Genomic DNA, 7,245 nt, shown 5'->3' with positions numbered 1-7,245 from the left:
GGATGGCCTCAAACTCTTGATTCTCCTACCTAGCTTTCTAAGTATTGGGATTATCAACACGGGGCTGGTTCACGCCAAACTAGAACCAAGGTTTTCCTACATGATAAGCTGTCTATTAACTGAGCTACGTTCCCGGTCCCATTTGGGTTTTCTTGAAGGCTGAGTGAGCCTTCTTCAATGCTTGCTAACTGCAACGCAAGCAAACCCTGATCTTGGTAGTTGGTAGTAGGCTGCGTAAATTTCAGTCTGTGGAACAACCCTCCCACTTTGAGCGGCGTTAACATTAGCCTTATTTTACCACTAGAGAACGCGAGACACAGAATGTTTGGTCAGAGAACCCTAGCAAAGTGGGAAAAAGGGACATTCTCACACAGGAAGCAACTGATGCTGCCTGTCCTGGCCAGGAGCCTATGGAAAGGCACGCTACTTACAGCCCTTAAGTGAGTAACATAACACTTGGCCAAAGAACTTAGGATGGTGAGTTCAAACACAGGGGAACCCTGGTTCATTGCTGGATTCCTTAAGCTGCTGTTTTTTTTTTTTTTAAAAAAAAGAGGGGGGTGTCAGAGAAAGACAATGCTGGAGTAGTCCTCTCACCCCATTAAACCCTGATGATCATCACCTTCCCTCTTCTGTCTCTCACTCTCCTTCCACAGACGCACTATTTGCTTTCTTTTTAAATATAAAAAATAAAATAAAATATAAAACAGCACCTTTCCTGGATTCAAATTTGTAAACAACAAAGCCTTCCCTTCCTGAATTCCTTCTACCTTAGGGTTGGGGGAGGAGGGCTTCGCTGTTTGCGTCAGGGTCCCAGGAGACCTGCGGGAATCCTCCGCCATCACCTCTCCGAGTTCCCTGCCCTTGGCCTGGCTCCGGGAGGAAAGTGTTACCCCAAAGTCTGGGCGCCTTGGCAGCGGCGGTTCCCTCGGGACTGCGGGGAAGGCCCAGGCCGCCGCGCCTGCTCAGTTCTCGCTCACTGCGTCTCAGGCTCTCCCAGCCTGGCTCTGCGCCCAGCCAAGAAAACAGGCGAGGTACCGTGGAGGCGGCGGAAGACCCCGCCCCGCCTGGAGCCCGGGGAAACACAACTGGAGAGACCTCCAGAGGGCAGCACGGAGTCGCCGGCGCGTCCTCAGCATCCCAAGCCAGGGGTCGCCAGGCAGCCCGAAGGAAAGTCCCCTCTTTAGAACAGAGCAGGGTCCGCCCCGACCTGGACTGCATAAAGGTCAGGATGTGCCCAACCGTCACAAGAACCAACAGCTCCCAAGGGAGCGGGGACTCCAGACAATCAGGGTCTGCAGTCCAGGTCGCCAAAGGTGGGTTCCTCAATAGCAGGGACGAGGGAATAGATTTTCGATTCTGGCTGGCGTATTGGGGGCCCCAGGTCTTCACCCCCCTAACCTACTGACGGATGGCCGAATGCGCGCCCGACTGCCAGGCAGCGTCTCCAGCACCAGTGGCCAAATCTCTTGGTCTCAGTTTTCCCGGTGACACCTGGAAAGTGACCCTGCCATTAGTGGCGGCTCGGGTCAGGGCCCCGCCTCTCCTGGGCGGCCTCTGCCCCAGCCCGCCCCGCCGCTCCTCCTCTCGGCAGGCTCGCTCCCACGGTCCCCGAGGTGGGCGGGCGAGCCCAGGATGACGGCTGTAGAACCCCGGCCTGACTCGCCCTCGCCCCCGCGCCAGGCCTGGGCTTCCCCAGCCCAGCTCGCACCCGGGGGCCGTCGGTGCCACCTCGCGCCCAGCTCTAAGCGCCCGGCGCCCTCCCCACGCGGGCGTCCCCGACTCCTGCGCGCCTTCGGGCTCCCGGCTGGGAACCAAGGGGGGGGCGGGGAGGGCGGGTGGGAGTGCCGACCCGGAAACGCCATATAAGGAGCAGGAAGGATGCCCCCGCCGGAACAGACCTTATTTGGGCAGCGCCTTATTTGGAGCGGCCCAATATGGACCTACCGCTTCCGGCTCTGGGAGGAGGGGCGAGGGGGTTGGGGCGGGGGCAGGCTGGGAACTCCAGGCGCCTGGCCCCGGAGGCCACCGTTGCCGTTCCGATACTCGGCTTTCCCAGAGTTTGTGTGCCCGAGATGCCGGAGCGGGTCTCATGGTGGAGGTGCCCACCGCTCTCGAATAGGGGGTGCTTCACGTCACTCCGGGTCCTCCCGGCCGGTCCTTCCATATTAGGGCTTCCTGCTTCCCATATATGGCCATGTACGTCACGGCGGAGGCGGGCCCGTGCTGCTCCAGACCCTTGAAATAGAGGCCGATTCGGGGAGTCGCGAGAGATCCCAGCGCGCAGAACTTGGGGAGCCTCCGCCGCGATTCGCCGCGCCGCCGCCGTCAGCTTCCGCCGCCGCAAGATCGGCCCCTGCCCCAGCCTCCGCTGCAGCCTTGCGTCCACCACGGGCCGCGGTCACCGCCAGCCTGGGGGTCCACCTATACTCCCCGCAGTGTGCCCTGGCGCCCTGTATGTGACCCGGCCAACTCCTGGCGAGTGTGCCCTCAGTAGCTTTCGCCCCGGGCTGCGCCCACCGCCCAACATCAGCTCTCCAGCTCGCTCGTCCGGGATGGCAGCGGCCAAGGCCGAGATGCAGTTGATGTCCCCGCTGCAGATCTCTGACCCGTTCGGCTCCTTTCCTCACTCACCCACCATGGACAACTACCCCAAACTGGAGGAGATGATGCTGCTGAGCAACGGGGCTCCCCAGTTCCTCGGTGCTGCCGGAGCCCCAGAGGGCAGCGGTGGTAACAGCAACAGCAGCAGCAGCAGCAGCAGCAGCGGGGGCGGTAGTGGGGGCGGCAGCAACAGCGGCAGCAGCGCCTTCAATCCTCAGGGGGAGCCGGGCGAACAGCCCTACGAGCACCTGACCACAGGTAAGCGGTGGTCTGCGCCGAGGATGAATACCCCTTAGTGACTATCCTAACGTCCAGTCCTTTGCTGCAGAGACCTGCTCCTAGATCGTAGGCATGGTACTGGGGTTCCCTTTATTCCACATGGCTCCAGGGTCTTGTGTTAGATGTCCGGGGACACCCCCCACCACCACCACCATCCTTGCGGTGCGCGGAGGGCAGAGCGTTTGTTTTGAACGGAGAGCTCAAGCTGCGTGGGTGGTTGGAGGAGGGAGGGGGTTTGTTTTGATGAGCAGGGTTGCCCCCTCCCCCGCGCGCGAGCGGCGCTGCGTGGCTTGCCGCTTGTCCCCAAGGCAGTGCTGAAATCTGTGAACAGGGATGTCCCTGCCGTCCAGGGTAGGGGGCGCGCATTAGCTGTGGCCACTAGGGTGCTGGCGGGATTCCCTTGCCCGCGCAGCCTCGCTGCGGAGCGCTCTCCTAGCTGCAGTAGAGGGGGGATTCTCTGTTTGCGTCAGCTGTTGAAATGGGCTCTGCCACTGGAGCAGGTCCAGGAACATTGCAATCTGCTGCTATCAATTATTAACCACATCAGTGGTAGCTGGGCGACCTCTTGCCTGGCCGCGTCCGTTCTCATCGTCGGAGAGAGAGTGATTGCTCTTCAGTAACCAGGCCTCTCTCCTCTCTTTCCTACCAGAGTCATTTTCGGACATCGCTCTGAATAACGAGAAGGCGATGGTGGAGACGAGTTATTCCAGCCAAACTACTCGATTGCCTCCCATCACCTACACTGGCCGCTTCTCCCTGGAGCCTGCACCCAACAGTGGCAACACTTTGTGGCCCGAACCTCTGTTTAGCCTAGTCAGTGGCCTCGTGAGCATGTCCAATCCTCCGGTCTCTTCGTCTTCAGCACCTTCTCCAGCGGCTTCAACGTCTTCCTCTGCCTCCCAGAGCCCACCCCTGAGCTGCGCTGTGCCCTCCAATGACAGCAGCCCCATTTACTCAGCTGCACCCACTTTTCCCACTCCCAACACTGACATTTTTCCTGAGCCCCAAACCCAGGCCTTTCCCGCCTCGGCAGGGACAGCCCTACAGTACCCGCCTCCTGCCTATCCTGCCACCAAGGGTGGCTTCCAGGTTCCCATGATCCCTGACTATCTGTTTCCACAACAACAGGGAGACCTGGGCCTGGGCACCCCAGACCAGAAGCCCTTCCAGGGTCTGGAGAACCGTACCCAGCAGCCTTCACTTACCCCACTATCCACTATCAAAGCCTTCGCCACTCAGTCGGGCTCCCAGGACTTAAAGGCTCTTAATACCACCTACCAGTCCCAGCTCATCAAACCCAGCCGCATGCGCAAGTACCCTAACCGGCCCAGCAAGACGCCCCCCCACGAACGTCCGTATGCCTGCCCGGTCGAGTCCTGCGATCGCCGCTTTTCTCGCTCCGATGAGCTCACCCGCCACATCCGCATCCACACAGGCCAGAAACCCTTCCAGTGTCGAATCTGCATGCGCAACTTCAGTCGCAGTGACCACCTTACCACTCACATCCGCACCCACACAGGCGAGAAGCCTTTTGCCTGTGACATTTGTGGGAGAAAGTTTGCCAGGAGCGATGAACGCAAGAGGCATACCAAAATCCACTTACGACAGAAGGACAAGAAAGCAGACAAAAGTGTTGTGGCCTCTTCAGCCACCTCTTCCCTCTCTTCCTACCCGTCCCCAGTGGCTACCTCTTACCCATCCCCCGCCACCACCTCATTTCCGTCCCCTGTGCCCACCTCCTACTCCTCTCCTGGCTCCTCTACCTACCCATCTCCTGCACACAGTGGCTTCCCCTCGCCCTCAGTGGCCACCACCTATGCCTCGGTTCCCCCTGCTTTCCCTGCCCAGGTCAGCAGCTTCCCTTCGGCAGCGGTCACCAACTCCTTCAGCACCTCGACTGGGCTTTCGGACATGACAGCCACCTTTTCTCCTAGGACAATTGAAATTTGCTAAAAGGAGGAAAGAAAGGGAGGGGGAAAACCATGAAAGACAATAAAGGACAGGAGGGAGGTGGCCACCAGAAGGGGCTCCTCTTAGGTCAAAGCCAAGTTCTTCCTCTGATCCAAAGGAGGAGGTCTGTTGGCCAACGGCCCTTTCACTTGCCGTCCCCGCTTCCCGCTCCTATTCCCTTTGACTTCAGCTGCCTGAAACAGCCATGTCCAAGTTCTTCACCTCTATCCAAAGAACTTGATTTGCATGGGTATTGGATAAATCATTTCAGTATCATCTCCATCATACGCCTGACCCTGGCTCCCCTCAGTGCTACAACATCAAGTTGGCGAAATGGGTTTGGGTCCTCGGAACCCTGCCCTGTATCTTTGTACAGCGTCTGTGCCGTGGATTTTGTTTTCCTTGGGGTATTGATGTGGAGATAATTTGCATACTCTATTGTATTATTTGGAGTTCCGTCCTCACTTTGGGGGGGGGAGGGGGAGCAAAGCCAAGCAAACCAATGGTGATCCTCTATTTTGTGACGCCGCTGCTGTGACAATGTTTGGAGCATCTTTTGAAGCAGCAGTCTAGGTATTAACCAGAGCATGTGTCAGAGTGTCCGTTAACCTCTTTGTAAATACTGCTCGACTGTACTCACATGTGACAAAGTATGGTTTGTTTGGTTTTTTGTTTTTATTTTCTTTTCTTGAAAAAAATTTTGCCCGTCCCTTTGGTTTAAAAAGTTTCACGTCTTGGTGCCTTTTGTGTGACACGCCTTGCCGATGGCTTGACATGTGCAATCGTGAGGGACACGCTCACCTCTGGCCTTAAGCGGGTAGGAGTGATGTTTTGGGGAAGGCTTTGAGAGAAAAATGAGGAAGAGGGCTGAGCTGAGCTTTGGTTCTCCAGAATGTAAGAAGAAAAAATTTAAAACAAAATCTGAACTCTCAAAAGTCTATTTTTTTAACTGAAAATGTAAATTTATACATATATTCAGGAGTTGGAATGTTGTAGTTACCTACTGAGTAGGCGGCAATTTTTGTATGTTATGAACATGAAGTTCATTATTTTGTGGTTTTATTTTACTTTGTACTTGTGTTTGCTTAAACAAAGTGACTTGTTTGGCTTATAAACACATTGAATGCGCTTTATTGCCCATGGGATATGTGGTGTATATCCTTCCGAAAAATTAAAAGGAAAATAAAGAAGTTGTAACTGGTTATGTGTTTCCTGGGCTGGGGGAGGGCTGTACAGTAGCCATTCCTGCCTAAAAGGGGATTGAGGTTTTCTTCAGACGGTGGCTTTACTGATGTGTGTGCACGTGTGTTGGTGCTGGGAACTGACCTTGCACATGTTAAGCAGCACATCCCTTGAGTCCCAGCACTAAGGAGGTAGAGGCAGGCAGATCTCTGTGAGTTCGAGGCCAGTGTGGTCTACAGAGTGAGTTCCAGGACAACCAGAAAAATCTTGTCTCAAAAAGAAAGAAAGACAGAAAGAGGCACTCTTCTACTCCTGTTTCCCTATGTCCAGGTTTTCCTGTCAGTGTGGTGGATTGTAGCTTTGTGTTGGTTAATTGGAGCCTGAGGTGGCCTTGTGGCCAGAGACACAAGCTAATGCCATCCCTCATTTCTACCTTTACCCAGAGTTGGAGAAATCTGGTTCTTGGGGGAGATACGAGGTGGACAACACAGGCTGACTCAACTTCTCCATCCTTGCATGGCCCCAACAACTTAGAAGCAGGGGCCAGTTCTCCAGCCAAAACCTTCCAGGAAGGAGAGCTCATCCCTTTGCCAGTTGGAAAGGCCATTCTTGGCAGCTTCCTGGGAGACAGGGCAGGGTGAATAGGAGGTGGCAAAGTGTGTTCCCGTTGGATAGGAGTACACAGTACAAGGTTTTCTTGACCCTGGCCCCTAAAGGATACTCAGTGCTGGGGTGCTCCTGAGTATGTGAGCATCTGTCTGCTCAGTGAGAGCCTTTGGCTTGGCCATGACAGACAGACAAGAACAGTTCCTGTTCCAGGAATGCAGATGGTTGGGGAGATGGAGATGTGAGCCAACAATTACAACACGATGGTACGTTACACAATCAGGGCAAGTGTGTGGCTCTCTGGACGCAAAGACAGTCACCCAATCCAGCTGGGGACTTAGAGAAGGTGGGAAAGTTAAATTGGGCAGCCTAAGTAGGAGTGGACCTCAATGCCTCTGCGTTACTGAGTCGGGAAGACAGTGGCCATTAGTGTCCAGTGCAGTTAGCACGGAGGGCTGTGGAAACGCCACCTCAAAGTCCAATGTGTCTCATCTTCTGCGAATTCACCAGATACCCACGATCTTAGGGCAGAGGGCATGGTGACCTTGGTGTGCTAGAATTCTCCAGCCTTGGCTCCACACTCACCTTCTGACCCCAGACACCCAAGTATCCCTCAGGAACTAG

The 7,245-nt window shown here is 55.6% G+C and overlaps 1 protein-coding gene across 1 annotated transcript; it reads left to right on the top strand.

The window, feature by feature from the left end:
• The first annotated feature begins 2,265 nt into the window (after positions 1-2,265).
• Positions 2,266-6,023, top strand: Egr1 (early growth response 1). The gene is made up of 2 exons (XM_048442455.3): positions 2,266-2,862; positions 3,533-6,023. The coding sequence occupies exons 1-2, from the start codon at positions 2,556-2,558 to the stop codon at positions 4,834-4,836; spliced, it is 1,611 nt and encodes a 536-aa protein (XP_048298412.1). The 5' UTR covers positions 2,266-2,555; the 3' UTR covers positions 4,837-6,023.
• Positions 6,024-7,245: the final 1,222 nt, after the last annotated feature.

The sequence above is a fragment of the Myodes glareolus genome, chromosome 13, assembly GCF_982192425.1.
Source record: "Myodes glareolus chromosome 13, mMyoGla1.1, whole genome shotgun sequence".
Taxonomy (NCBI): domain Eukaryota; kingdom Metazoa; phylum Chordata; class Mammalia; order Rodentia; family Cricetidae; genus Myodes; species Myodes glareolus.
This window is presented reverse-complemented; position numbering and strand designations above follow the sequence as displayed.